The sequence below is a fragment of the Trichoderma camerunense genome (genome assembly GCF_050948025.1).
Source record: "Trichoderma camerunense strain CBS 138272 chromosome Unknown V8C40scaffold_30, whole genome shotgun sequence".
In the NCBI taxonomy this organism is placed as follows: Eukaryota; Fungi; Ascomycota; class Sordariomycetes; order Hypocreales; family Hypocreaceae; genus Trichoderma; species Trichoderma camerunense.
In genome coordinates this window covers 146,601-173,722 of record NW_028145340.1, presented here as the reverse complement: position 1 = coordinate 173,722, position 27,122 = coordinate 146,601, and the positions used below count along the sequence as shown (strand labels likewise).

The window sequence follows — 27,122 nt, the reverse complement described above, 5'->3', positions numbered from 1 at the left end:
TTTATATAATAATATTTTTATTTTTATTTTTAATAAATATACTAAGGTTAATAACTAAGGTTTTAAAGGCTAGTCTTACTTTAGGTATAATAGTTTATATTACTTAAAGGTACTTAATATTTTTTTAAATAAAAGTTATTAATATATAATATCTTAATTTAATATTAAATAGTATAAGGTAAGTTCCTAAGGTAATAAACTAAGGTTAATTAATTTATATTAGTAAAAAAAATAAAAAATAACTTTAAGTAAATATAATTATAAAGTAAGTAAAATATAATAAAAATTTAGTTTATATTTAATCTTAATGTTTTATTAATAATTATTTATTTAAGTTATCTAAAGAATATAAAAAATTAAATCTTATATATTTAATTATTCCTAGTAGCTTACTTTTAGGATCGTAAGCCTAAGTCTAGGATTATTTTACTAAAGGTAATCTATCTAAGGTGGCTTATAATTAATTTATTAATCCTGTAATAATTGGTTGTTTAGACCTAGTGTTCTTCTGGGGTACATTTCTAATGTACCTTCTTGCTGTTGGATCAGGCTGTAATAATATCCTTTTGCAGATTTCAGGATAAAAGTTACCCAGATTGCTATTCTCGGGCAAACCCATACAACATATTTATTGAACACGTAGCTGATACCCTATCTATTCACTAGGTTATATCCTCCTACTTGTACAACAGATATGAGATAAAGTATTTGATGGCTCTCATATTGCATGGATCTTGTATATATCTTAGCTTAGAATGTGCGTGCCAATTCAGGCGTAAGGTGCGGTACTTTACGTTACGAAACTCTGAATCAGTAAAGTGCCTGGTAGGTAGTAAACGTTGTATAGTGGTATCACCAATGCGGAAATCGCTTTTGGACTTCATAAAAGAAATAAATTGGCTCTACATGGTCGGGCCAAGTTACAACGCAGTATTATTTGTAAATGGGGATGCCTGACAATTACGCACCACCTCGGGTGACTTCCTACACCTCCTGTTCCTCCACTTCCTGTAGGAAGTCATCGTTTCACAGCATTTTTAACCTCACCCAAGGTCTGGAGCGGCTCGGTGAAGCTAGTCCCGATTTTTCAGCACAGATGCAGGGCCCCCGATAAGCGCCGATAAGAGCTGCCGCCAGGAAATTTCTCCAAAGACACCCCACCTCCAACTCGCAGCCGACGACTCACATCACCAGCTATCATCACAACACTTGATACAACCATTGACTTCTCTCATAAAATCTCCCTCCTTGTGATAATATCCATTTATAAAATCTTCACATTATACCCACCCACAGAACCACCCAATTGAACCCTCCAAAAAAGCCACCATGTCCAACATAGACCCCGACCTCATGGACATTGTCAACGACAACCCCAAACACGACCACGATGCCGCCCACGACGCCGACGAAGACGACCCCATCACCGCAAGCTACCAAGTCTTCCTCAATCCAGCCCTCCCCCTCGGCCGCCGCCTCCTCGTCCTCCAACACCCCAACCGAACCGACAGCACGCCTCGCCCGCCCCCCACCGAGCTGCGCCTCAAGGAACACTCGGGCATGGTCGAAATCGACATGCCCATGGACAACACCACCGCGTACGACCGCGAAAAGGGCCTCCGCTGGGGCCGCACGCTACAAAACTCCATGGCCGTCAAGAATGGCGGCAGTCACGGTCTGGCGGGAGGTTTCGGTGTTGGTGCCGTGCAGCAGCGCGCGCCCAGGAAGAAGGGCGACGTCGAAGAGGATGAAAACCTCGATTGGAACGATGCCGTGCGCCAGGGCAAGGTCCTCAGCACGCAGACGCTGGGTGGCCAGTATCCCGATACCGACGAGGTCCAGTACATGGTCGGCGTCTTCCAAGGCAGTACGTCATCAAACCATCTTTCTTTCTTTTCTCAGGATATAGAATTCCCAACTAACAAAAATTCTTTCTAAACAGAGGACCTCCATCTCACCCCCGTATCAAACCTCATCCACCTCCGCCCTCAACTGCACCACCTCGACGCTGCCACCGCGCAAGAACGCCAATCCTCCGCCGCAGCATCAAAGGACGGCGCTGCCCCGGCAGCCCCCACCGCCCGCGCAATCCACATGACCATCAAGACCACCGCCGAGGGCGCAGACGGTGTCTCCACGGAGACAATGGCCGACCGACTGCGCTCCGTCCAGACCGAGCCATGGCGCAAGATGCGCTACACCGACGAGAACGAGGAGACTGCGTGGGAGGTCTACAACGACAGCTTGTTCCTCCGGCCGAGACCTGATCCCGCGGGTGAGTCAGGTGCGCCCGCTGCGGATGCGGATAGGGATCTGGAGGAGCTCGTCCCGACGCTGGGCAATAAGTGGGATGATACGCAGTTTCTTGAATCCATTAGCGGCATCAAGAAGCCTGATCCCGTACCAGAAATGCCCGTTGAGAAGAAGCCAGAGCCCATTGCCGCTGTTGCTGCGCCGCCGGCAGAGGAGCCTCGTCAACCCCCGAGAACGACTCGTCCTAGAGCTGGTGCGGCTGCGGCGTTGGCTGCTCGAAGAGGTGGACGAGCGAGAGGCGCTTAATCATTCTAGGATCGGTCATCATTCTTTTTGCATGGAATCAGGTGTTATGCGGAGTTCTTGAGTTTCTAATTGTCAAACATGTGCTATATCATATATATACTTTTCTAGCTGGGTGGTTGGATCTACATAAAATACAATACCATTCATATCCATGACTCAACACAACTCGAATTTAAAATCCACACACACTATGTCAAGTGATTAATCAAGAAAAAAAAAAAGTTGCATTGTCCTCATATCAAGGATCGAAATTCGAGCTTAACGACTCACCCACCCACAGCCACACCACCACCCCGATCGTGACTCGGTATCATCCCCATCCACTCGTTGGTATAGTAGTAGTACAACATGACAAGATCAAACGATAATATCCCGCTCATTTGCCCACGGACTAGCAACCCTTGCAGCACTACAAGCTCCCTTTTTTGAATAAATGCAAAACGACAAGTTTCCCTCCAAGTCGTCCAGATTATCTTTTTACCCATCCCATAGCACGAGCACAACAACTGCTAGTCCAATCCTTCCAACTTGCTTTACCCACTGCAATGTTTCTAACGAAAAATATGTATTTTTGTAGTCGAGTTTCTCCCATCAAAATAATGTAAAGACCAGTTCCCGGGCCCTGTTTTTCTCATTTACTGTCCCATCAACATGTCCACGTCCAAGCCAATCGAGTGCAAGAACAAGTTGACGCTGCTGAGGCGCTCCGTTGCCATTGTTGGAGGGAGCGTCTTTGCGAGAGAGATGGTGCCAATGACACGATCCTTGACGGCAAGGACCAGGCGAGTCTGTTGGTCGTTGCTGGCGCTGACTCCAAGAGCCGCGAGGAGCTGCCACACGTACACGTCTGATCCGGTGTTGATGCTGCCGGGGAACATGTAGGGCAGCGACATCTCGAGTCGGCTAAAGAAGATTTCGTACGTTTGATCCCTATAGAGAATGTTAGCCATAATGTGCTTATAATTTGTCAGAGAAGTTTAGCTGAGCAACTTACCACTTCTCCCACTGTTCAGGGGAGCCGCCACCAGTCTGCTTGAGAAGCACGGCACGGCTGAGAATTAGTGTGAGCATAGAAACGCCGACTCTGGTCTTGGCGATGTGATCAACGTTCAGATTGGTGGCAATCAGGTTCAAGACGCCGTCCACAATATCCAGTCCAGTATCGTTAAAGTACTGCATCAACGATGGCATGACAGTGGATAGGAACAGGTCAATGTTCTCTCGCATTCTCGCGTTAAGAGTAGGCTCGTCGTTGGTCACGGCAGCGCCATTCACCACATCCAGCTGGTCGAGGTGGTAGACAATCATGGTCATGATGGTGGTGCGTTGTTCGAAGCTCAGATGAGGAAAGATTCGAGGGATAGCCTTCTTGCCTTTGGCGCAAGACAAAAAGGCAATAAAGGGGTGAGGGACGACGACCCCAATGGGCTCGTGCACCTTGAGTTCTTCCCAAAGCCGGGAGTTGAGAGCCTCCAATCCCGCTGCCCACTCTCGGTGCTTCTCTTGAAGCTCCTGGTCGGCCTGATTCGTGATAGGAGGTGGCATAAGTCGAACGTGGTCTTCGATCTTCATCAAGGTGACGTAGACCCGCTCGGCATTTCGCAGAATCGTCTTGCGGTCAAGGCCGTTGGCAGGCGACTTCTTTCCGCTTCCAGCTCGGTTGTGATGGGGCTCGTTCTCCGCCGCGCGCTTGATGTTAAGCAAGGGCTTTGGGGTTTTGGCATTGCTAAAGGATATCTTGCCCAAGCTACCAGCGATGACGAGCTGGGGGTTCTTGGGTTTGTTCTTGGCGGCTTCGACAGCTCGCTGGACCTGCTGCTCCATGCGCTGGATATGATTCTCCGCGGGCCTTCCGTGGCGGCGCATGTTTCCATGACGACCACCAGTCTGGAAGAGGTAGGTTTGAGCAAAGTTGCTCAGAGGCTGGCTGGGGTTTTGACGTTGACCGGCACGAATGTGGCTGTAGACTTGGTAGTAAAAGTCCTCCGAGAGTGAAGCGTCGGATCCCTGCTCGACAGGGTTGCCCGTGGCGGAGACGAGCTGTTGGAGCTGAATACGAGTGATGAAGTTCTTGTCTTGGGGAGTCATCACACCGTTGTCCTTGGAAAGCAACCAGATCTTGTGGTTGCGCTTGGCACGCTTGGTCTCTTGATCCAAGAACGCAACCTTTTCCTCCTCGGACATGTGGGCCAACTGAGGATGAGCGCTCAACTGCGCCATCTTCGCAGCATCCTGTTGGGCAGCTGCTGCGATGCGCGCCTCAGTAGACATACGCTTGGGATTTTGAAGAATCTGCACAGGCTGAACTGCAGGTGCAGGCTGCTGCTGAAGGTTGTGGTATTGCTCCTGCTGCCCAGGAGGGGTGGGCAGCTTGTTGGCGAGAGAAGGCGAAGCCTTTGCTTGTGAGCCTTGAGGCCGCTGCAGGATGGTAACGGGTTGCGGCTGGCCGTGCTGGGGGTGAGGAGATGCATGCTGAGCAGGCGGATAACCAGCAGAGGCTTGTTGGTACGAAGCAAGCTCGGAGACTGCTGGCTGCGGCGAGGGCTTGACTTGGGCGCGCATGGCTGCTTCAACTTCTTCCAGGCTCATCACCTTTCTTCCAACACTGGCCGAAAGCGCGGGCTGGGGAGAAGGCTTGGGGATTGGGATAGCCGCAGCCTTGGAGGGGCCAATACCCCAGATGCTCTGGTCGACATGCAGATCCGGAAGAGGCTCGGGCTCATTGTACTTTTCGTAGCCAGTCCGGTGAGGGCGTGTCGCTATGGGTTCAGCATAGTGATACTGATGCTGTTCATAGGCTTGTTGTCCATACGCCTGCTGTTCATAGGGCTGTTGCGCATACGATTGGGAAGGTATGCCGATGGGCTGAGCCTGGGTCTGGGAAACATTGGCTCGTGCGGCTGGTTGCAACCGGTTGAAGCGAAGATGCTCCTCCTCGATGGCATCGGCAACCTTGGCCGTCTGGCCAAAGAAGTCAAAGTCTTTGCCAACCTTTGCAGCACCAGAACCAGAATCGGCAGGACCACCGCCAAATGTGTCGTCGTTGAAAGCATCGTCGGCATCGTCTAGCTGATCTCCAAGGCCATCATAGGTGTCTTCGAAGTCGAGGGCATCGCCGCCGTCATCGTGGTGACCAGAGAGGCCAGCGAACGGATCATGCGGTTGGGAAAAGCCTGGTGCGGCCGTGTTATGCCCACGGCCACTGGTGTCGAAGCCGAAGAAAGACATGTTGGATTGTTGAACGAGGAATTATATGTTTAACATACTAGTAATGATGTTGTTAGTCTAGTGAACAAGGTTTTGTATGAAACAATTTTCAAGAAGTAGAGAAAGGTTCGCGGGGCTTATTTAGACTCTGAGCTGCCAGTGGTAGAATCCGCCAAAGCTAAAGGGTCGGTGGTGAGCTGGAGCGATTGTTGAGCCCCGGAGTGGCCCCGCAATTCTGCGCGCGATGTGTTGTCTTGCCCATCCGGCAAGGCTGAAAGGGACGAGGCCTCGACAAGGCTCGAATATCAGACGCAGCTTCCCCTCTCCAACGACTCCCCACCAGTTGTTGGCCAGAATGGCCTCTGGCGACGGCAGAAAACAGGGCAAAGGGGCAAAGGCAGCAGAAGGCGACGTACCGCTAAGATAGTGAAGGGATGGCGAGGACTTGAAAAGCGCACAAACCTATCATGGTGTCTTCCCGCTGCGACGCCGAGGATGTCCAAGAGCACAAGCAAGAAGCTGACCAAACGCGGAGCTCCTTGTCAAAATGCGGCCTGTCCAACAAGGCGCAGCTGAGCAGCGATCCAGAAACTCGAGGCGGCGAAGCGAAAGCACAGCGCCTGGAGGCCAATTGTGCGGTTTTGGTGAGAGACTGACGTCCTCGAATACCCCCACATGTGGGAGGAAACAGAACAGTCAGCCGGCGTGGGGTCACGTGGCCTCGCGCATGGAGGGGCAACGAGAACGAGCTGCATAAAATCCAATCGTGTAATAGCTATGAGAATTAATCATGAAAAGATTTATTTGAATAAAACATGAAACGGTAGATTATTACAAATTACGTCAATTGAATGGATATCAAGGTTATTGTGGCTTTTTTTTTTTTTCTCGAATTATGTGGGAGACAAAAACTCAACTATTTGTTTATGGATACCTACTGGATCGATAGTGTAGATACTATTAGGTGGTCCATGACTCCATACAGACAAGGTGAAGAAAACAATAGTTCAATGTTCTCCGAGTATTTTTCTCCAAGTAATACCTAGGAGATATCCAATTCCTTGAGGATCTGCTACCAGAGCAATATTCCTCCAGCATCTGGTATTACCACTATGTGTAGATAGCTGTATGTTTGAGACATGGAATGCTGGATAGCTGAAGAGCCACTCCCTTCTTCAATCGCTACCAGGTACATACATACGTACATGTAGTTGTGACGTGTTTCATTTTTGGACGCTCGCTTGGCTGTGTTCCAGTGTCTGATCTCCCCAAGCCATTCAGCAGCCAATCTCCTACATGACGAGATCGGACACCCGGCTTACGAGTACTTGTACAGAATCTTTGGACAAGGATGACCCGTACGTGCATGTACATGTGCAGTACCATGTAGGGGTCCGTAACAGGTATCCGCCGATCTGAATCCATCAATTGTTGCTCTGGTTATAACAATCATTGTTGCATTTGCATTGAGTGTTTTAATTTGTCTACAAGGCCTCACTATGCTACGAATCGAAGGATGTTATGTAGTGCATACCTAGGAGATATATACCCTTACGCACTCAGCCACCAGACGTCTACATTGAATCATTCCACGATCCTTCCGCCGAGCTAGTCGACAGGGTTGGGCGACGATCAGTGCTGAGCCTCCACTGCGAAACAGCAGTGCGCTAGTGGTTACAGGGGCTTCAGTTACAGCGAGAGATCCAATGCCACCTAGAACAGAGGGAAGCATAATGTATCATGTATTTGCTGTTGGTTGGCGAGATGCATCGCGTGCCAGTCATTGTGTGACCGAGAATATGTCTCCTTTTGGTACTGGCATCAGGTCAGGTACCACCTCGGTATTGCTCTGTACTCTGGCATCGTCTTTCATACCGCTTCTTCTTGCTCCATGTCGCACCAAATCAAGCAGACAGCAATTTGAGGCCTCTGTTGGGCTGGCCGGTCAGCCCCCTTTGCCATTTCCCGGCACTGCACAGCACTGCTTAGCACAGCCTTATCCGCCCAAGATTCCGGATTGCCGTCTCCTGAGCTTGAACCTGAGCAGCAACAATTTCCATGATCCATCGAGTTGATTTAATCTGTACGGAGTAGTATTATAAGGGGTACGGCCAAGGTACTTGTCGATACTCCAACTGCTTGTAGTACATGGGCCCAATCGCTGTGGCTTTACCAGCCACTGCCACCTCAAAGGGGCCAATCTGTCTTTACGAGCGCATGTACCGGCCGCGTACTTGGCAACGCCAATAGCTCCCTGTGGTTGACGGTTAGGGGATTTTAGCACACGCAAGCCTGGCCGACTCAGCTGCGTAATGCCGGCCGAGTCGTCTGCAGCTGCTAACCCGCTACTAGCAAGATACGAGCCGCTCTCTGGAACCTGAAGGATTGACGGGCCCTTTCCCTCCCACTTATTATCTACGGATACCCGCCTCAATCTTTGTCCTCCTTTTCATCTTCTCTCGTTTCAGGCCTTTTTCTTTTCTTCATTGACGACTTTCATCATCACCGACTTGCTGCTCTGGCTGCCCGACCCAAACCAGCCAGCGGCCTGGCTTGAATTTCCTCCTGCACGGGGCTCCCTTCAATCTCTAGCGATTCGATACAACCCGGCCATGTGCGTCTAACAGCATCTGTCCACGATCCCAGACGCTGTGCGCCACCCCTGTCTCGATTGTTTCGCTCCATCCCAGAAACAAAAGCGGCTCCTTTTCCACTCTCCATCGACATCGTTGATTTCTTCCAACCGCTCGTCTTCTTCCTGGCAATTGTTGCCGCTCACGCACCATCATGGCGTCTGCAAATGCGCGCTATGTGCGCTACCTACTTATCGCATTCTTTGTACGTGGCTCCAATATCCCCGACCCATTTAATGCAAAAAGGCAAAAGACACGATGACGCATGCACAATTGGGGAAATGCTAACCTGGATGCAAAGACGATTCTAGTCTTCTACTTCGTCTCCAATTCAAAGTACGAGGGCGTGGACATTAGCAAGGGTGCCTTCTCATCAGGCCCCAACCAGCAACCCCAAGATGTCTCCAAGCCCGCGCCTCCAAAGGCTCCCTCTGGCAATGCAAAGGACTTTCCTCTTGCCCTGACCCCGAACGACCCCGGATGGAACGACCTGGTGGGCATTGCCCCCGGCCCCCGAGTCAACGCCACCTTTGTCACCCTCGCCCGAAACAGCGACGTCTGGGATATTGCTCGCTCGATCCGCCAGGTCGAGGACCGCTTCAACCGACGTTACAACTACGACTGGGTCTTTCTCAACGACAAGCCCTTTGACAGCACTTTCAAGAAGGTGACGACGTCTCTGGTGTCCGGCAAGACATACTATGGCGAGATTGCTCCCGAGCACTGGTCCTTCCCCGAGTGGATCGACCAGGACAAGGCCAAGAAGGTGCGAGAGGACATGGCTGAGCGCAAGATCATCTACGGTGACTCGGTCAGCTACCGCCACATGTGCCGCTTCGAGTCGGGCTTCTTCTTCCGCCAGCCCCTGATGATGAACTATGAATACTACTGGCGCGTGGAGCCCTCCATCGAGCTCTACTGCGACATCCACTACGACCCCTTCCGCCTCATGGTTGAGAATGGAAAGAAGTACAGCTTTGTGCTGAGCTTGTACGAGTACCCGGCCACCATTGCCACTCTGTGGGAGAGCACCAAGAAGTTTATGAAGAACCACCCGGAGCACATTGCCGAGGACAACTCGATGAAGTTTCTGAGTGACGACGGTGGTGAAACCTACAACAACTGCCACTTTGTAAGCGTTCCCTTATTGATTGATCTCGAACCAGAATATGGCTAACCAGGGATGACAGTGGTCCAACTTTGAGATTGGCAGCCTGGAATGGCTGCGAAGCAAGCAGTACATTGACTTTTTCGAGTCCCTGGACAAGGACGGCGGCTTCTTCTACGAGCGATGGGGAGATGCTCCCGTGCACTCCATTGCTGCTGGCCTGATGCTCAACAAGAGCGAGATTCAGTTCTTCAACGACATTGCCTACTGGCACGTCCCCTTTACTCACTGCCCCACTGGCGAAAAGACAAGAATCGACCTTCGCTGCCATTGCGATCCTAAGGAGAATTTCGATTGGAGGGGTTATTCTTGTAAGTTGGCCCTTGCTGAACGTAGTATGGGAGAGTGGGAGCATTTGCTAACTATTAACCTAGGTACGTCTCGGTTCTTTGACATGAACGGCATGGACAAGCCCGAGGGCTGGGAGAACCAGCGGGATTAGAGATGGGATGGAAAAGCTTTTATACTTGACCAGTGATCAAGTTTTCAATGGGACGGGCGGGTACGCTTAGTTATTCTTACTCGAGTTTAATTCGCAGGCACGTCTCACACACCAAGTGCATGTGCATGTGTATGTGCATGCACGCATGAATTAAAGGGGGACTATGAGAAGACACGAAAACAAAAAAAGGGAATGGTATTTTTTTAAACTGCGGGAGGTATAAAGGGGCGTCTGTGTCTGCTGGCTTTACACGATTTGGACAATGATTGCTGGTGTAAATATAGTATAGGGTGAAATGGAAAGTGACGAGGATGTTTGTTTGACGTGACTTTTGTTTCTCTTGACATGTGCCCTTTCAAGAGTGATTATATGTTGTTCTTTTTTATGTGTATTATACAGTGCTCATCTCTTGTGCTGCTCTATGGTATTTTTATACATGGCGGTCCAATGTCTAGATCAACATTTCCCTCATCTGCGCAAGAAATCCGTCATCTTCATATATCGTTTTGCTCTCCATCCACTCATATACCAACTCAACCAACGGTAGCCTTCTTGGGCTTCTTGGTACCATATTTACTCCTGCTCGTCGTCCTGCTCGCAACACCACCCTAAAACAAACTCAAGTCAGCACTCTAAATCCCAAAATCATAATGTCAATCTCAAACATACCAGATCCAATGCTCCTCGCACCAAATGATACCGCACACCAGGACAATCCTGCGCTCTGCCCCCTCTCACAAGCACCACACTATGCTGCTGGATATTGTGCCCTTCACCAGGGATATACGCCGTCACGACGGCTCCAGAGGATAACTTGACACGCGCAGTCTTGCGCTCACCGGAATTGGGCTTCTTGGGCCTCACGACGCCGACACGCAGACACACGCCCTTGAGAGCGGGACAGTGCGTGTTGGACAGCGCGGGCGAGACGGCGTGACGAGCTCGCTTGCCCTTTCGGATGCCGCGCAGGACTTGGTTGAGGGTGGCTTGCGGGGCGGGGGTTGTTGAGAATGCGCGCTGGGCGAGGGAGAGGAGCGGCGAGGGAGAGGTTTGGAATCTGGAGGATATTGATGTTGAGGGGAGAAGAGTCGTCGATGTGAGGGATTGGCGGGCGGGGGAGAAGAAGCTGCGGAGGAGTGCGGAAGCCATGATGGGCTTCGTAATTGGGGGCTTTTGTTGCTCTTAAAAGCAAAATCCCCTTTGTTGTGTTGTATGTGCAATTGAGTTGTTGGCGATTGTCGTTGCGCCTCTGCTATCAATCGACCATCAATATGCAGCCATCACCAAATCTTGCAAGTGGGCTGAATTGAAGAGTAGTCACATGACCTTGAAGAATCCCGGAACCCCAGATCAGCCGCATTCCGACACACAGAATGGTACTTCACACAATGTACCTTTTTTCTCCAACCCCTCGCGCGACATGTGAAAAGGGTCTCCATCTCGGTGCGGCTAAATCCCGGCTCTTCATCTCAAAACTCACCCCACGTTACAATTCCTCTTTTCACCTGTCTGCCCCGCTGCCCGTCGGCGTCGGTATAGCGGCCCCGGATAGAATGGTTATCCTCGGCTGAATCCACCGACAACCACAGGTCAACGAACCAGCTGGGGTAAAAAAGAGAAGTGAAGAGCCGGGCCCGGCGATAATCGATTGCTTATACCTACTCTCCCTTTTTTTCTTCTCTTTTCTTTTCTATTTATCCCTAGCCTCGCTGTCTTTATTTTCGTTTCCATTCTTCTCATTGCGTAGAGCTGATAGCCTCGGTCTCATCCTCTCCCCCACATCCTTTGAGCTCACCTCCAAAATCATGTCATCGTCATTCACACGGGCCCTGCGCCCTGCCCTGCGCTCCAGCCGGGCCCTCGCCCAGCGAAGCTCCGTCACCAGCGTCCTCCGTCCAGCCATCCGAAGCAATGTGTAAGAAAAGAAGAGCTCAACACTACCTCAATATATCCAATCCATCAGCAGCTAACAATGCCTTCAGCCCCATCCGCCATCTCGCCACAACCACCCCCAGACTCTCAGCCTCTCCCATCGACATCTCGGAAATCCCACCCACGCCCATCTCCCACCTCTCCGAGATCGAGGCCGCCATGACCGAGTCCGTCTCCAAGTTCGCCACCGACGTCGTCCTCCCCAAGGCCCGCGAGATGGACGAGGCCGAGGCCATGGACCCGGCCATTGTCGAGCAAATGTTCGAGCAAGGACTCATGGGCATCGAGATCCCCGAGGAGTACGGCGGCGCGGGCATGAACTTTACTTCCGCCATCATCGCCATTGAGGAGCTCGCTCGTGCGGACCCTAGTGTCAGCGTCATGTGCGACGTCCACAACACCCTCTGCAACACGGCCATTATGAAATGGGGTTCTGAACACATCAAGCGCACATATCTCCCGCGCCTGGCCACCGACACCGTCGCCTCCTTTTGCTTGTCCGAGCCCGTCTCCGGCTCAGACGCCTTCGCCATGGCCACCCGCGCCACCGAGACCGCTGATGGCTTCGTCCTCAACGGATCAAAGATGTGGATCACAAACTCCGTCGAGGCGGGCATCTTCCTCGTCTTCGCCAACCTCGACCCATCAAAGGGCTACAAGGGCATCACCGCCTTCGTCGTCGAAAAGGGCACCCCCGGATTCTCCATCGCCAAGAAGGAGAAGAAGCTCGGCATCCGCGCCAGCAGCACCTGCGTCCTCAACTTCGACGACGTCCACGTCCCCAAGGAGAACATCCTCGGCGAGCGCGGCCAGGGCTACAAGTACGCCATCAGCATCCTCAACGAGGGCCGCATCGGCATCGCCGCCCAGATGACCGGCCTCGCCCTGGGAGCCTGGGAAAACGCCGTCAAGTACGCCTGGAACGACCGCCGCCAGTTCGGCTCCCTCATCGGCGAGTTCCAGGGCATGCAGCACCAGTTTGCGCAGGCGTACACCGACATCGCCGCCGCACGCGCCCTCGTCTACAACGCTGCCCGCAAGAAGGAGGCTGGCCAGGATTTCATCAAGGACGCTGCCATGGCGAAGCTGTATGCTTCTCAGGTTGCTGGTCGCGTGAGCAGTCTTGCTGTCGAGTGGATGGGCGGCATGGGCTTTGTGCGCGAGGGTCTGGCTGAGAAGTTTTTCCGTGACAGCAAGATTGGTGCCATTTACGAGGGCACGAGCAACATTCAGTGAGTTTTCATCTTCAGATAATACTATCTACAGTCAGGAGTTCAAGAGGGCTAACATGATTCATCAACAGGCTCAACACTATTGCCAAGCTGCTGCAAAAGGAGTACACCAACTAAGAAAAGTAAAAGACGGAAGCAACGAAACAATAACATGTAAACAAACAGAAAAAAATATTATATATAGACGTTAAAAAGAAGAGGATCTCTATAGTCTCTAAATAATCCCATAGAAGCCAATTCTCATCACGACATTTTTTATCACTCAGCCTACAACTCACATGTATACTAGCGATCGAGTCATCGTAATAGGTGAAGAAAGTATTTTACAAATCGGCCTATGAAATCTCACATTCAACTCAACATCACACAACAAGACTCAAACCAATCAACCATTTCATAGACATAGCATCAAATTCTCTATTAGTAGGTATACTTCTTACGCTAACAAATTCCCCCGCAAGCAACAATGGTCAGTTTCTTCTCCGCTGAAGAATGAAGATTGAATGTTGAAAATAACAAAATGCGTGACAATCAGTGTTTAAGTAAGTAAAGAAAAAATGAAGAGTAATTCCCAAGTCCCAAAGAGATTTGCTTTTCTTTCAAGAGGTAAGAAAAAGAAAAGAAAGTCGCCCTTTTAAGAATGGAAAGTAAAGACTCAAAAGCGTAGCCTGGTGAGCGACGGGGGAAACAACTCCCACTGCTGAGGGAAAAAAGACACAAAACGCTCGTCAAAATCTCTTCTCCTTCTGCAAGTATTATCAAAAGGCCATCATGTCATCTCGCCGTACTAGTCTGCAAAGATCCATCAGGCACCTCGCGGCACCGCATCTCGGCAGGATAGCAAGAAGAAAGCTCGCGTGTATAGAGCCGCCGCCGCCATTAACTTTTATCTCCACTAGTTGTCTTAGTCAAATTCTGTTCGTTTCTACTATTCCAAGTCCGCCGTGTAGCTGAATCCTCGGAACTCTTCTTGCATTGCTTGAGAAAGCACTGTAGCAGGTGGTTGTTAGCATAACGTGACAGACCACAAGAGGGCAAAATGCAGCATAGAACTTACCAGACTGGACTGGGGTGAGAACAGGAGTAACGCTTGTAAACTCGGAGTCAAAGTTGCTCGTATCTGTAGCACTTTTGATCTGGGGCAGGAACGGCGGCTGGACTCTCTTGTGGTAAATGTCGTCCCAGTTGATGTTACGGAAGAAGGGCTGGCTCATGATCTCCTGTGCGTCGGTAGGGCCGCTTCCGAGTCGCTGGTCGGGTTCTCGGGTGAGGAGTTTCTGGAGAATGGACACGGAATCCCTAGGCATGTGAATCGGGTAGAGGGGCTCATCAGCGAGAATGGCGTCGTAAATCTCGTCTTCGTCTTCACCTCGGAAGGGAGACTGCTGCAGAAGCATCTGGTAGATCAAGACTCCAAAGGCCCACCAATCGACTGCGCGGCCATACTTCTTGTCCAACAAAATCTAGTCAGCTGTGTTAGCATTCATTTCAACAACGAAAGATAGGGCGTGTGCTTCATACCTCAGGGGCCATGAATTCTGGAGTTCCGCAGAATGTGCTCGTCGTTGAGCCATACCACATGTCCTCCTTGCAAAGACCGTAATCGGCAATCTTGATGTGGCCATCGAGTGTCAACATGATGTTGTCGAGCTTCAAGTCACGGTAGATGACACCGTTCTCGTGGAAGTACTTGAGGGCCAAGCAGACTTCAGCAGCGTAAAATTGAGCCCGCTTTGTACCGAATTGGCCACGCTGAATGTGAAGCATCAAATCACCACCACTAATGTACTCCATCACAAAGTAGACACGGGTTTCGGTCTGGAAACAGGCATGCAGGTTGGTCAAGAACGGATGCCTCTCGCGGTTGGCAATGAGGAACACTCTCTTCTCCGACTTAATGCTCTCCACTTCGTCGTTCTCAATGATAAACTCCTTCTTAAGCACCTTGATGGCGAACAGTCGCCTGGATCGCTTCGTTTCTGCCAACATGACCTTACCAAAGTTACCTTTTCCAAGAACGGCAAGGAAGTTGAAGTGATCAAGACCAATACGCGCGCCGGTACCAGGATCGGTGGCAGACGGCAGAGCCTTGCGCTGGGCACCTCCAGGCCCTGTGGCAGCTCCCTGAGGAGACACGGGGGACTGCGGCTTCGGGGCGGCAGGTTGCTGGTACTGGGGCTGGCTGGGTTGCGGCGGCAGCGCTTGTTGGGGGGGTGGCTGCTGGGGGGGCAACTGAGGAGGAGGAGCCTGTTGCTGTTGCTGTTGCTGCTGAGGAGGAGCAGGTCGTTGCTGAGGTGGCGGCTGGGCACCGAATCCCTGATCCACATTGGCATAGTCCGCCGGGTTGTACTTGTGGTGCTGGGGAGCAGCACCGCCATATCCTCCTTGAGCATATGGATCCTGAGGTGCGGTGTCGTATCCGGTGCGGCCCTGGGCGGCGGCCATGGCTGCGGTGGCCGCGGCGGCAGCAGAGAGGTCAGAGGGCGCACGGCCGGGGTGATCAGGTCGCTGAGGCGATGTCTGGTTAGCATACATGAGCCGTGCTGCCTCGGTAGCCTCTGCAGAGGGGGTTCCGGGAGACGAGCCAGCACCCGCGCTCGAGAACGACGCAGATGATCCGTGGCCGGTGGTCGTCGGGCTCTTGCTGGCGCCAGATCGCAGCGTCTTTTCCGACAGCGACGTCGTCTTTTGCTGTCTCTGCTTCTGAACCCTTATGCCCTCGAGGATTTGGTTGGCGACAGCCATGGACATGCCACAGAAGTCGGGAACCAGGTGGACACACTGGGCGTGACACGTGAGGCCACATTCTATCAAATTGTGAGTCAAGTTCTCTCGGAGGGAAGAAGTGAATATGAGTAGCATGGTGGCTTACCTGAACACTTTCGACAATTCTTTTTGCCAAAAGGCAGTATGTAACCGCAGTGACAGCACCAGTTGGCCGTGACGTTGGAAAAGGGTTGGAACCTGTGGGGAATGCGGTGGTTGATCTTTTCCTCGTCAGGATCAGTCTCAGCATTACTCTTGCTGATACATTTGGTAACAACGCTGGAGTAGCACTTGTTGTGACAAGTGTACTTGCAATCTTCGCACTGCATACCCGCAGAGTACTTAAGGAAATCCCCGCAGAGGGCACAGCGCATGATGTTGTAAAACTGGTGCTGGACAAACTTGTGGCCGAACATTTCGTGAACTTCCTCCTTGCGCTGTCGAACAGCACCCTTTCGGCCCAGACCGAGATCCACCTGTCTCTTGTCTCGGTTTTCCTTGACGAAACTGAATTCGAGTTGAATTTGTCCAGCCGGCTCGAGGTTGAACCAGCCATCGATGGGGCCAGTGACAACTTGAGGTTGAGGGCCCGGATCGCCAAATGGTGCTCCCTGACCCTGGCCACCGGGCGTCTGAGGGGCACCTCCTCCGAAAGACCCCTGGGTTGGGCTCATCGGGAACTGTGAGGGAGCTCCAGAGCTGCCCATTCTGTCAGCAGACACCCAGCCGGAGCTGTTCATCTCGGCCTCGATCCTCTTGCGGCGCATCTCCTCGACGATGTCGGATATCCGGACCCAGAGCATGGCAATGGGCATGGGGTGCTCGCCGGGCTTGTCGTAGATTGTGAGCTCAATCTCGTTGGCCTTGTCAACCTCAATGTTGTGATACTCGGCTTCCCAGCGGTCATTTCTCGAGGTTCTAGTTCGGGCCATGACAGTGTCCTCGACTTTAACGGCGACAAATGTTTCTGGACCCCGAGCAAATCTCCCGGTGGTGGCGTGATCCACGTCCTTGATGGCCACAACACGAATGGAAAGCTGACCGCTCAAAGGCTTGCGAAGGTTGGGCGTGTTGATGGAGTCGTCTGTGAGAAGAGAGTGTGTTAGTGAGTAAGGGGCTCATTGCCTCTTTGCATAATGTACATACCATCCTGAGCATCAGACGAGTCCATGTCGACGTGCAGTTCCTCATATCTCTTCAATGCCTGCTTCAAGAGAAGGATCTTCTGCTTGCTCTCAACCCTACGAGCAGCCGCATCTGCCTTGCTCTTCCTGTCGCCTTCCATGCCATATAACTGCACCATTTTCTCAACACCCTTGAGATATTGCTCTTCGACATTGAGCTTGAACTGAATCTGCGAGAGCATGTGCTGGATTCGAGGGCCGAGGTAGGGGGTATCATACTTGATCAGATCTGCACGCAAGATGGACTTAGTTAGCCACAGCTCGTATCCCATGGAGAAGAAGAGGGGAAGGCGGGGAGAGACGGGAGACAAAAAAGACGGGGGATACGAGGTGAGGGCGATAGAAGCTCTCTGTAGAACGCACCTAGCTTGGTGAAGTTGGGCCGAGCTTTGGAGGCAGCTCCAGGGCCCGGAGCGCCAAAGTTGGGTCGAGGGGGCGACATATCGGGCGGCCCAGCCTGGCCCTGCTGGCCATAAGACGCCTGGTCTCCCCATGACGACGAGGCATCTTTGGGCGGTGGAGGGGGAGCGCCGGCGTCGTCGCCGCCCAGAGACATGCCCTCGACGCCCTGGCCGACCCTCCGCATCTGGATATCCCGCAGCTTCTCCTCAAAGAACTGCAGGTTTCGGCGGCCATCGCGCATCTGGGAGTCGAGCCGAGAGCGCACCGCCTCGTTGTTGGTCTGCGAACGCATGGCATTGGCGGCGTTGATCAGAGCCTTCTCCCGCTCAATCTTCTTGTTGATGCTCTGGATTGCCTCGTCCTCATTCATGGCGGCGGTGCGGGGAGCGCGATTCGTACGCGCAAGACGGTCTGGAGATGGTGAGGAGAGGAGAAGAGGAGGAGGAGGATCCGGGTGGAGAGAGAAAAAAAACAAGCGGCTCCACGACTAGATGCACGACGGGAGCGGCCGGGCAAGGCGAGGGAGGTGGAATAAGAAGCTGCTGGGCGAGATGCCTGGGGAGCGGCAGGGCAGAGAGTCTTGCGGTGGGAAGAGGGAAAAAAATAAAAAGGCCAAGGTGCCTGGCCTGTCAAAGGTGGTGTTTTGTGGATGTCGTCAGTGATGGGGGGGGAGTCGCTAGGCATGTGGCGGGGTTTATGATGGCCAATGTCGGGCGGTTTTGCGGCACTGACACTAACTGACAGTGGAGGGCCCTAAAGGCAGCAGCCAGCAGCGGTGATGAGATGCTGCTACGATGGGGGCTGTTGGATGGACTGAAATCTACCCGACATGAACCGTATCTAGTGCTGGTGCTGATCTTTAAAATTCGTGTATCTTAGATGTACAGTGCATATTCGTTGATACTCTCTGCGTTACAGCCACCGCCTGGGGTGCTTCTTCATAGGACTATCTAGGTAGGGAAAACTGGGCTTTGCCTCGTCTTCTTGACCTCTGCCGACTAAGGCCGCAACGTTTGAGAAACTAGCCGAAGCCCCCTTTCAGCTGTAAGAGGCGGTTCATGATTCGTTACAAATAGCATCAACGTATTATTCTATGCCGTTCTTTACGATGGATCAGCGGCCGTCCCTTGCTACAATCATTCCCTAATTACCAAACAGTTACCAAGCATGTCGGCCTCCTACCATATTTGGTGCCTGGTCCAGTCGGGCTCCTATCTAAGGCAATATGTGATTCCACATCACAAACGTCGCCTCACCTCGGGCCAAGCTAACGGTAACGGCAACAGCCTACCCTGCATAAACCGAGAAACAAGACGTGTCTGAGACAATTGCAGCCGGGACAACGTAACATGGAGCTACAGTACGGCCTTTGAGAAGAAGCTACGGCATTTCGATATAGTTACCATTAACTCGTTTGACAAATATTTAGTGCTGAGTGCTAAGTAGCACCTTGTCCGACCTTATACTGGGGATTATGATGCAACAGCTTCACTTAGACTTGGAACCATATACGCATCAACAAACTCTAAAGCAAACAAAAGTTTGAGCTCATCATAAGAGAACCTTGAAATTTAGCTGCAGCTATTGATGCCATGCCACGCAATTCATAGCAGCTTGGCAACGCACAAAGCATCTTCAAATGTCTGATCAGTCACAGAGAAAGGCGGCCTCTCGTATAAAACAACAAAGCCATCCAGCCCGATACGACATTCCATTCCCATTCAACCTGCTCCACGTGACGCCTCATCCCAACCATTCATTCGATCTCACCCAGGAGAACAAAGATCAATGGGCGATCGGCCTGTGAAAAATCACACCAACCCCCTAACCCAAACTTTATTCCACCACGAAAGCTCCGAGAGCGAATGAAGAGCAATTCCAACGGCGGGGGGGTTGCATTAGAACGAAGCTTTTCGCTTTGTGCAACTCCCGAAGGGTAGCAAAAGCAAAAGCCTCCTTCGGTTCCCAAAGCACAAACCGAAACCGAGTGTGAAAAAGAAAAAAAAAAAGTCCTAGCAGCTCTAGGTCAAAAGTCCTAGATTTGTCTCCCAGCATTGGTCGCTTTTTTGCTAGGACATGGGTTACACCGACCGGAATGACGTTGCTCCATGTTATTTCGGCAAGGCTTGTGTCCGGTGCTGAATGGCTTGTGCGGTGCCTTTGACGTTTGCCATGGCGCTTCTCTTAGGTCATACTAATAGTAATTGTCCTTCAGTTCTTTGTTAGTGCTTGGTGGAGGCAATGGCAGACCGGACTCTCGCAACGAGATCCGGACGAGGCTGCTGTGGCTGGAGAACTTTGAGGCAAACCTGAACGGCTGCTTATTGTGCCGTCGGTGAGCCCTCGATAGATTGATTGATTGCCTCAAGTTAGTACATGGCATCAGACTGAAGCTGTAATAAGCAGCAAGCACTTTGGAATCTCTGCCACCGCCACCAAAGCCATGACCAGCACCTCCACAACCCTCATCGCCACTTCATTCAAACAGCCTTGCCATCAAGTATCCAAGTCTTTGTTGTCATAAAGAAAATGCATTTTTGGGCCTCATAGCAGCCTTCCCATTGTACAAAGAGCCCTCCCCGGATGTACATAGTAATTCGTGCCCGGCTATCCGCTCCGCTGCGCTATATGTGTCTAAAGCTCCTTGTTATATCCCTTCAAGGCCCATATGGTTCTGTGTCTATATTACATCAAAGAGTCGAATCGTTAGAATACATGTCTATCCATCTCCTTCATTTACTACTTCGAAACAACGCTCCCATGCGCCATGTGATGAATATGCCAGTGATGAGGCCCTCCAGCACCAGGGCGGATGCGTCTCGCATGCGCATGTCCACCTTGCGCTCGCTAATCAGGTATTCGAAACCCGCCCTCCACACCTCGAGGTCGGTCACAAGAGCTTTCCATCGCGACAAGAGATCTTTCAACTCCTGGAAGCTGCTAATCCAAACAGCGGACACGGTCGTCTGCCAGACAGCCCTGATCTTGGTCAGGCTGAGAATCTTCTGAGCCTCCTTTTCACGAGCCTTGACCCTATCGACCTCGGCGGCCGCGGCCACCTGGTCGAGGTTGGCCTTGATAACGGCCAGCTCGGTCTGAACTTCATCTAGGACTCGCTTCTCCTCTGCCACGACGCCCTTGACCAGCCTTTTCCTCTTCCAGGGCTCGGCAACAAACTGGAGAACGACAAAGAGGACAAAATTCATGCCCATCAGGCCCCAGGTACCCCAAGTCGAGGCCCTTCGGATCCGGTCGCTCCAGATTTGCTCTTCATGGTAACGTTTCAGGATGCCGGCGCTGAGCTTCTGGCTAAGCTTCTGCTCGTCGGACTCGGCCTCGGTCAAGTTTTCCTGTGCCGTAACGACCTCGCCCTCCAGGACGTGGTCTGTGCGGTACAATTCCGTAAAGCGTTCAAGATCTGTTGGTGTCCATGTATCCTTGCGGGCAAGCAGCGTCGTCACCTCACGCTGAGTCGACGCCCGCTTGTTATTTGATGTCTTGTATGCCTGTCTGGCCGCCCGCACACGGGCCTGGGCCTCGGCTAAGCCAGTCTCGAGCTGCTCATTCTCCACCTTGATGGCTTCGATGCCAGTGTAGCCGGTGATCTCGTTGAGCTTCTGCGAGGCATTGAGGACCTTTGACTGGACATTGTCCATGATGCCGCTGAATCTCTTGTTCAGGGCACTCCGGCGCTCCTCAGATATCGATGGCAGCTCCAGCCAGCTTGGCCGGGACCATGAAGCACCGGCGGCGGCGGGGGGTTCGGTAGTTGCATTTTTCGCGGTTGCAGCCGGTTTGTCGGCTGCTTTGGGGGCGGATTGAGGGGGAACGGGGGGTTTGTCGGCGTCGTTGGGAGGCTGAGAAGAAGAGTAGAAGCGAGGGAAGACGATGGTCTGGACATGGCACCGCTTGCAGGCCGTCGAGGGCCATCGGGCTGTGGTGATGCCGCTGGGGGCAGGCCTTGCTGCCAGCTCCAGCCCTATCCTGCCATGTCTCCAGACAGCACGGCCAAACGGCTGCATATCTGCCAGCGCAGGGCCGAGAAGCCTCTGCACCGCTGTTTTTTCTTTGTTCCTCAAGGGCTCGAACCGCCGGATGTCGGTGCAGCTTCCGGGGTTGGTAGGAGGGGGATTTTCTCCAGGTCTTTTTTTTTCTGCGTAGCCGAGACAGACAAAGTCTGGGCTGGGCTAGGATTTGTCTTAGTCTGGCCCCTTTGCCTTGACACCCAAAGCCGTAAATCGTCGGGGCAATGAAGAGAAGGAAAAACAGAAAAAAAGAAAAAAGAAAAAGAAAAGAAAAGAGTAGTGCTCCTCCACCCTACCAATTGACAGTCGTGGCCAGCTTACAGGCCCAGGCGTGAGCGATAATGTTCCCGTTGCCTCCACCTTTGAAAAGACAGCCCAGACAGCTTCCCCGGCTGAGCCCGGGTCTTTGGGCCGATCTCAACGACGGGCTGGTTTTTTGGTGTAGACCGCCTTCGCAAAAATTCGCGCGCCGATTGTTGGCACCGCATGTGAGCGGCTTAGTGGGTTTGTGCTGCCTGTATAAATGCGGGTGCCAGAAGTGGTGGCCGGGAAAAAGAATTGACATTTGTTTATGGAATTGATTCTGATTGAGAGTGACTATATACATGTTTTGCAATTGATAAATACAAAAGGCATTGATGTTGATACCACGCAGTAGAATTAGAGTCTGGCATTGACAACAGGATCCATCCATCACTGAAACTCAATTCATCAAAACCACATGGATGTGCGCCGTCTGCCAGAAGGCCTATTTCGGGCTTCTAGCGCCCTGGCGGGGCTCGCGGCCCCTGGCCCCTGTCCCTAAACCACTGCGGCGGGGCATCTCAGCGAGGTGAAGCCGCCAGAAATGACGACACACAGCGGACGCGGGATTGATCCATGGATAGTTGGCAGATCGGCGCTGCGCCAGGAGGGATTTTCACCAAAAATCAACAGGGGATGGCGATTTGCATTCAAACTTTTATTTAGACTCCTTTTCGGACTTTTCGTACTATATTTGCCCTTCTTCTCTCCTTCGTCTTGGCCAAGCGTTGTCATCTTACACCTCCTTCTTCTCCTCATACTTCCCCCGGGCTGCCAATCTTATCGCCGCCGAAAAACTGCCCCTCCATCTATTTGCCCCTCCAGAATTTCCCCTTCTCTCCATCTTCATCTTTCAATATCACATCACAAACCTCCCAGATCCTCCAAAATGGGCTCCGTCGCAACCGACATTCCGGCCATGGCCACCAACCCCAAGTTCATCTTCTTCACCGACTTCGACGGCACCGTCACAACCGCCGATTCCAACGACTACATGACGGACAACCTGGGCTACGGCGCCGAGAAGCGCAAGCAGGGCAACGCCGACACGCTCCACGGCCGAGTCAACTTTCGCGATTCGTTCCGCGAGATGCTGGACAGCGTCACGACGCCCTTCCCCGAGTGTCTCGACATCCTTCTGGCCAACATTAAGCTCGATCCCGGCTTCAAGGACTTTTACAACTGGGCCCAGGACAACAACGTCCCGATTGTCATTCTCAGCGGAGGCATGGAGCCTGTTATCCGGGCGCTTCTGGATAAGCTGCTGGGGCCTGGGTGGGATATCCAGATTGTGAGCAACTTTGTGCGGGCGAGGGAGGGAAAGAGCCTCAACGACGTTGGTGGCTGGGAGATTATCTTCCGCGATGACAGGTGAGGACTCACGACTCCGATGCGATCTGATATTAGGTCATTCTTCGTAATCACTCTTCAAACCGGTATTGACAAGATGATGCAGCATCCACGGCCACGACAAGTCCATTGAGATCCGCAAGTACTCGAGCCTTCCCAACCGACCAACCATGTTCTACGCCGGCGACGGTGTCTCCGATCTGTCTGCAGCCAAGGAGACTGATTTGCTCTTTGCAAAGGCCGGAAAGGGTGCGTTTCATCTTTCCAATTCTTACTACTCATGATACTGACGTTAACGATTGTGAACAGACTTGGTGACTTGGTGCGAAAACGAAAACGTCCCCTTTGTCACATTCAACGACTGGACAAGCATCACCCAGACCGTCAAAGATATTGCTGCCGGCAACATTACCGTCCAGGACGCGGCCAAGGGTCGCATTTAATTTTACGACTTGAATGACTTTTTCTTTCTAATAATTTATTTGGATAACCATTTTACACAATGGATGTTGATAGATGTTTAGTTGGGTTGATTGGATACCATCTATAGAAGGTATAAGAAGGTATAGATTTCTTGGGAGAATTCAAAAGGAACGGTAGCTTAGATTCTCTATAGAAAGGATAGACGAACAAGCCACATAGACTCGTTAATAGTATACTGGTTATGATATTGATATTGTTTCATCGCTTCGCATTATCCCTTGCCCTTTCAAATAAACACACCCCATATACGCCGTTTCCTCCTTTTTTTTCCCCCCCAATTCATCATATATAGTTCCCTTTTCGTCCCCAATCACTTCTTCTCCTTCGTCTCAGCAGGAATGCCATACCAGCACAGCAGCATCACGACAAACAAGAAAATCACAATCGGATGCAACACCCACGTCCCAACCGCCTGCGCCAACAACCCCGTCACAAACGGCGCAACCGCACCGCCCAAGCTCCCAAACGCGCTGATGGCCCCCATGCCGCTCAGAATGTCCCGGTGCGACATGCCGCGCATGAAGACGGCCGCCGCGCACGGGTAGATGGGCCCCAGCAGCAGGCCGACGATGCTGACGGCCACAGCATCGCCCACGACGTTGGGCACGAACCACACGAGGAGCTCGAACGCTAGGGCTCCCGCGACGAGGCCGTAGACAAAGACCTTTTCGCCGAAGCGCGCGGCCGGGCCGGAGAGGAAGAAGCGGCCGATGGTGATGCCGGCCCAGAAACCGGCCGAGACGTAGCCGACGGAGGATGGGTCGCCGCCGCGGGAGTTAATGAGGAAGGAGATGACCCAGCCGGAGATGGACACCTCGGCGCCCTGGTAGGCGAAGATGAAGGTTGATCCAAGTAGCACGATGCGCAGCTTCACGGCGGCAAACATGCCCAGGAAGGCCGAGTTGTCTGGCGTGGCCTCTCTCTCGCGGACCGCGGGGCTTTGCTCCTTTTCAAATCGCCAGAAAGCCCACGCCGAGAGTGTCATGGTGATGAAGCCGATTCCCATGGTCAGGATATAGTAGTGATTCCACGCCGTGTGTGCCACAGTGACCATGGCCGTGGCAATCAAGGGGCCTGAAGTGCCTCCGATTCCATAACTCCCGTGCAACAGCCCCAGCATGATGGTGCTGTTCTGCAGACTGCCGCAGAAGATGTTGGCCATGGCGATGTTAATAGCGATGCCCAGGCCGACGAAGAAAAAGGCCGCCACGACGACGCCAAAGGGGGCGGCGACGACGAGGGGGATGTAGGCGCATGCCATGAGCATCTGGCCGATGCCGAGGAGTCTCGCACGGCCCAGCCTCGCACGGAGCGTGTCGAGGAAGACGGCGGCGAAGATGAAGCCTAAGGCTTGGCCGACGAAGATGAGAGATACAATGGCGTATCCGATTTCATAGTGTCTTTGATTGACCTCTTGTTAGCCCTTGGTTTCCTTCTTCACAGGTTTACAAAGATGATTGAACCTCACCTTTCCATGTAAGGAATCAGAGCACCGGCTGCACTGTCACTCAACGCATTGCCAAAGTTGATCAAACACACAGACAGCAGTCTGAAGCGGTTCATATACGGCTCCCATACGCTGGGAATCACTTCCACGGCATCAACCTCGAGGACCGGACTCGCCGGACGACTTCTCTCAAGATCAGCATCTTCTGTCCTGGGTGTGACTACACCAGAGGCGAATCCATCACTACGAGACGCTCTTCGCACATTGACAGTCTCTTCCTGGAATGGGCCGCTGGAATAGGTCCTCTGGTAGGTCTTTTCCGGGGCTGTGAGTGGCCTGGTCGCCTCGTCGGGGGTGGAGGGGCCGGATTGGATCTCCACGAGGTTTCGCAAGAGGATTGCGTCCATGGTGGAGAAAATGCTTTGTCAAAACAATGGGAACAGCAATTGAGGTTAGTTGTTATGCTTAAAATGGATGATGAACAAATTTCACTTTGCGAAAGGGGATAGGAGTTTGATTTAAGGACCCCAAGGTGAGAGCTCCAGCAAGCTGAGCAGAGCTTCCTCGCCCATCTTTTATACGCCAGCTACAGCAGACAACATACTCAAAACATACTGTACCTAGGTAAACAGTGTTGCAATGGCCCAATTTTCCACCAGGTCTCGTGGACCGATAAGCTCTGCTAGTGGAATGCCCAATTACGGGAATCCATGCTGGGCAAAAAAAAAGCCATCGTGCCGGAGTTTGGGGGCCCTTTACGGGATTGTGGTGGAAGTTCTCCGTAATAAAGAAGCTTCGTGCTGCGGGTCTCCCAACGATATCGGCTGCGGCCCTCCGTGAGCCGGGCATGCGAAACAGCCCGCTTAATTTGCAATGGGAAAGGTGTCCCTGATACGGAGTACATAGTATTTCTCTTCACACGGAGCCCTTGCTAGTGGCTTGTATAGCCCATGTTCGACCGCTGTCCCGAGAACGGGTGGCTTGAGGGGTTGATGGTGTACGTGATCTCGACGAGATTGGCGGTGCCTTGTTGCAAGCCATCCTGCGGCACCGTTTAGCCCGGTGAGTCAATCAGCTGGTGAACGCCAAAATGCCTAAAAAGGACATTATAAATCCATTGTACGATAGTCTATTGCTTGGCTGCAAAAGTAGATTAAGTAAATTCCCCGGCATTTCTCCCATTGGGGCGTCTAGCATTGCGCCTCTGAAGCGAATTGTTTTGTAATGGATTCTTATGGCCCCCAGTTAATCCATACAAAGCTATGGACCCTGAAAGCGGTCTCGCCCAAGACGGAAATACCGCGGCGGATAGTATCCGAGAGCCGGGAGGTGGAAGGTTTTTTTCCTTATCGAGGAGCTTGTCGTTCTATCGATAGTGCCCCTCCATTCAAGCCCCGGTTTATTCCCATCCACCAGATAATTTTTTTTTGATAGTAGCAATCCATTGATAGCAATAAGCATCAGCTCAACCGCCAATAATCGATAATCATGGGCCGTCCGAAGCGAAATGTTCTCGCTGCTGCGCAAGAGGCGCTGTCACCGCCCGATGCCCTGGAGCCCACGCAGGTGATTGTGCGCGTCGTCAAGCCCGAGGGAAACAACCTGTACACGTGCGAAATGCCAAACAAAAAGGCCGTCGTCCTCGAGCTCGCCCAGCGCTTTCGCAACACCATCTGGATCAAGCGTGGCGGATACGTCCTAGCTGAGGGATATCCGGTGGGGGATCAGGATAGCAGGGCAATTGGAGAAATCATCAATGTCGTCCGGGACGAGAAACTCTGGCGAAAACAGCCTTATTGGTATGATTTGCATCTTCCCAATCTCTATTTCTATACATGTATTAAACGATATGCTCCAGGCCAAAGGAATTCGTAAAGACGACTCAAGATCTCAGCGACGAGGAGAGCGACTCCAACGTAGGAAAGATGCCACCCAGTGACGACGAGGAAGAAGAAGAGGAATAATAAGACGATCCCGTTGCTCGCAACA

The 27,122-nt window shown here is 52.1% G+C and overlaps 10 protein-coding genes across 10 annotated transcripts; 5 read left to right on the top strand and 5 right to left on the bottom strand.

The window, feature by feature from the left end:
- Nucleotides 1-1,353: 1,353 nt before the first annotated feature.
- V8C40DRAFT_278482 (Sin-like protein conserved region-domain-containing protein) lies at nucleotides 1,354-2,559 on the top strand (the record flags this gene model as incomplete). Its single annotated transcript, XM_083221071.1, has 2 exons — nucleotides 1,354-1,867; nucleotides 1,943-2,559. The coding sequence occupies 2 exons, from the start codon at nucleotides 1,354-1,356 to the stop codon at nucleotides 2,557-2,559; spliced, it is 1,131 nt and encodes a 376-aa protein (XP_083067401.1).
- Nucleotides 2,560-2,759: 200 nt separating this feature from the next.
- V8C40DRAFT_258963 (topoisomerase II-associated protein PAT1) lies at nucleotides 2,760-6,409 on the bottom strand. The gene is made up of 3 exons (XM_083218843.1): nucleotides 6,229-6,409; nucleotides 3,554-5,824; nucleotides 2,760-3,489 (listed from the first exon to the last, which is right to left on the bottom strand). Exons 2-3 carry the CDS (start codon nucleotides 5,785-5,787, stop codon nucleotides 3,195-3,197), a joined length of 2,529 nt encoding a protein of 842 aa, XP_083067400.1. The 5' UTR covers nucleotides 5,788-5,824; nucleotides 6,229-6,409; the 3' UTR covers nucleotides 2,760-3,194.
- Nucleotides 6,410-8,145: 1,736 nt separating this feature from the next.
- V8C40DRAFT_258958 (nucleotide-diphospho-sugar transferase) lies at nucleotides 8,146-10,334 on the top strand. Its single transcript, XM_083218842.1, has 4 exons — nucleotides 8,146-8,604; nucleotides 8,701-9,531; nucleotides 9,590-9,878; nucleotides 9,942-10,334. The coding sequence occupies exons 1-4, from the start codon at nucleotides 8,554-8,556 to the stop codon at nucleotides 10,007-10,009; spliced, it is 1,239 nt and encodes a 412-aa protein (XP_083067399.1). The 5' UTR covers nucleotides 8,146-8,553; the 3' UTR covers nucleotides 10,010-10,334.
- A 3-nt stretch (nucleotides 10,335-10,337) lies between these two features.
- Nucleotides 10,338-11,331, bottom strand: V8C40DRAFT_258955 (mitochondrial 37S ribosomal protein uS12m). The gene is made up of 2 exons (XM_083218841.1): nucleotides 10,679-11,331; nucleotides 10,338-10,617 (listed from the first exon to the last, which is right to left on the bottom strand). The coding sequence occupies exons 1-2, from the start codon at nucleotides 11,156-11,158 to the stop codon at nucleotides 10,543-10,545; spliced, it is 555 nt and encodes a 184-aa protein (XP_083067398.1). The 5' UTR covers nucleotides 11,159-11,331; the 3' UTR covers nucleotides 10,338-10,542.
- A 254-nt stretch (nucleotides 11,332-11,585) lies between these two features.
- V8C40DRAFT_258954 (acyl-CoA dehydrogenase) lies at nucleotides 11,586-13,431 on the top strand. Its single transcript, XM_083218840.1, has 3 exons — nucleotides 11,586-11,924; nucleotides 11,992-13,173; nucleotides 13,245-13,431. Exons 1-3 carry the CDS (start codon nucleotides 11,815-11,817, stop codon nucleotides 13,288-13,290), a joined length of 1,338 nt encoding a protein of 445 aa, XP_083067397.1. The 5' UTR covers nucleotides 11,586-11,814; the 3' UTR covers nucleotides 13,291-13,431.
- Nucleotides 13,432-13,535: 104 nt separating this feature from the next.
- Nucleotides 13,536-18,175, bottom strand: V8C40DRAFT_258952 (kinase C-like protein). Its single transcript, XM_083218839.1, has 6 exons — nucleotides 17,487-18,175; nucleotides 17,086-17,352; nucleotides 16,046-17,023; nucleotides 14,695-15,980; nucleotides 14,231-14,636; nucleotides 13,536-14,163 (listed from the first exon to the last, which is right to left on the bottom strand). The coding sequence occupies exons 1-6, from the start codon at nucleotides 17,893-17,895 to the stop codon at nucleotides 14,102-14,104; spliced, it is 3,408 nt and encodes a 1,135-aa protein (XP_083067396.1). The 5' UTR covers nucleotides 17,896-18,175; the 3' UTR covers nucleotides 13,536-14,101.
- A 1,743-nt stretch (nucleotides 18,176-19,918) lies between these two features.
- Nucleotides 19,919-21,922, bottom strand: V8C40DRAFT_151959 (Mdm33 family-domain-containing protein). Its single transcript, XM_083211319.1, has one exon. The coding sequence runs from the start codon at nucleotides 21,545-21,547 to the stop codon at nucleotides 20,258-20,260; it is 1,290 nt and encodes a 429-aa protein (XP_083067395.1). The 5' UTR covers nucleotides 21,548-21,922; the 3' UTR covers nucleotides 19,919-20,257.
- A 569-nt stretch (nucleotides 21,923-22,491) lies between these two features.
- On the top strand, nucleotides 22,492-23,873 carry V8C40DRAFT_258949 (HAD-like domain-containing protein). Its single transcript, XM_083218838.1, has 3 exons — nucleotides 22,492-23,224; nucleotides 23,310-23,452; nucleotides 23,513-23,873. Exons 1-3 carry the CDS (start codon nucleotides 22,743-22,745, stop codon nucleotides 23,644-23,646), a joined length of 759 nt encoding a protein of 252 aa, XP_083067394.1. The 5' UTR covers nucleotides 22,492-22,742; the 3' UTR covers nucleotides 23,647-23,873.
- On the bottom strand, nucleotides 23,741-25,677 carry V8C40DRAFT_151841 (major facilitator superfamily domain-containing protein). Its single transcript, XM_083211316.1, has 2 exons — nucleotides 25,155-25,677; nucleotides 23,741-25,086 (listed from the first exon to the last, which is right to left on the bottom strand). The coding sequence occupies exons 1-2, from the start codon at nucleotides 25,538-25,540 to the stop codon at nucleotides 23,997-23,999; spliced, it is 1,476 nt and encodes a 491-aa protein (XP_083067393.1). The 5' UTR covers nucleotides 25,541-25,677; the 3' UTR covers nucleotides 23,741-23,996.
- A 652-nt stretch (nucleotides 25,678-26,329) lies between these two features.
- Nucleotides 26,330-27,122, top strand: V8C40DRAFT_151932 (uncharacterized protein). The gene is made up of 2 exons (XM_083211317.1): nucleotides 26,330-26,932; nucleotides 26,992-27,122. Exons 1-2 carry the CDS (start codon nucleotides 26,622-26,624, stop codon nucleotides 27,095-27,097), a joined length of 417 nt encoding a protein of 138 aa, XP_083067392.1. The 5' UTR covers nucleotides 26,330-26,621; the 3' UTR covers nucleotides 27,098-27,122.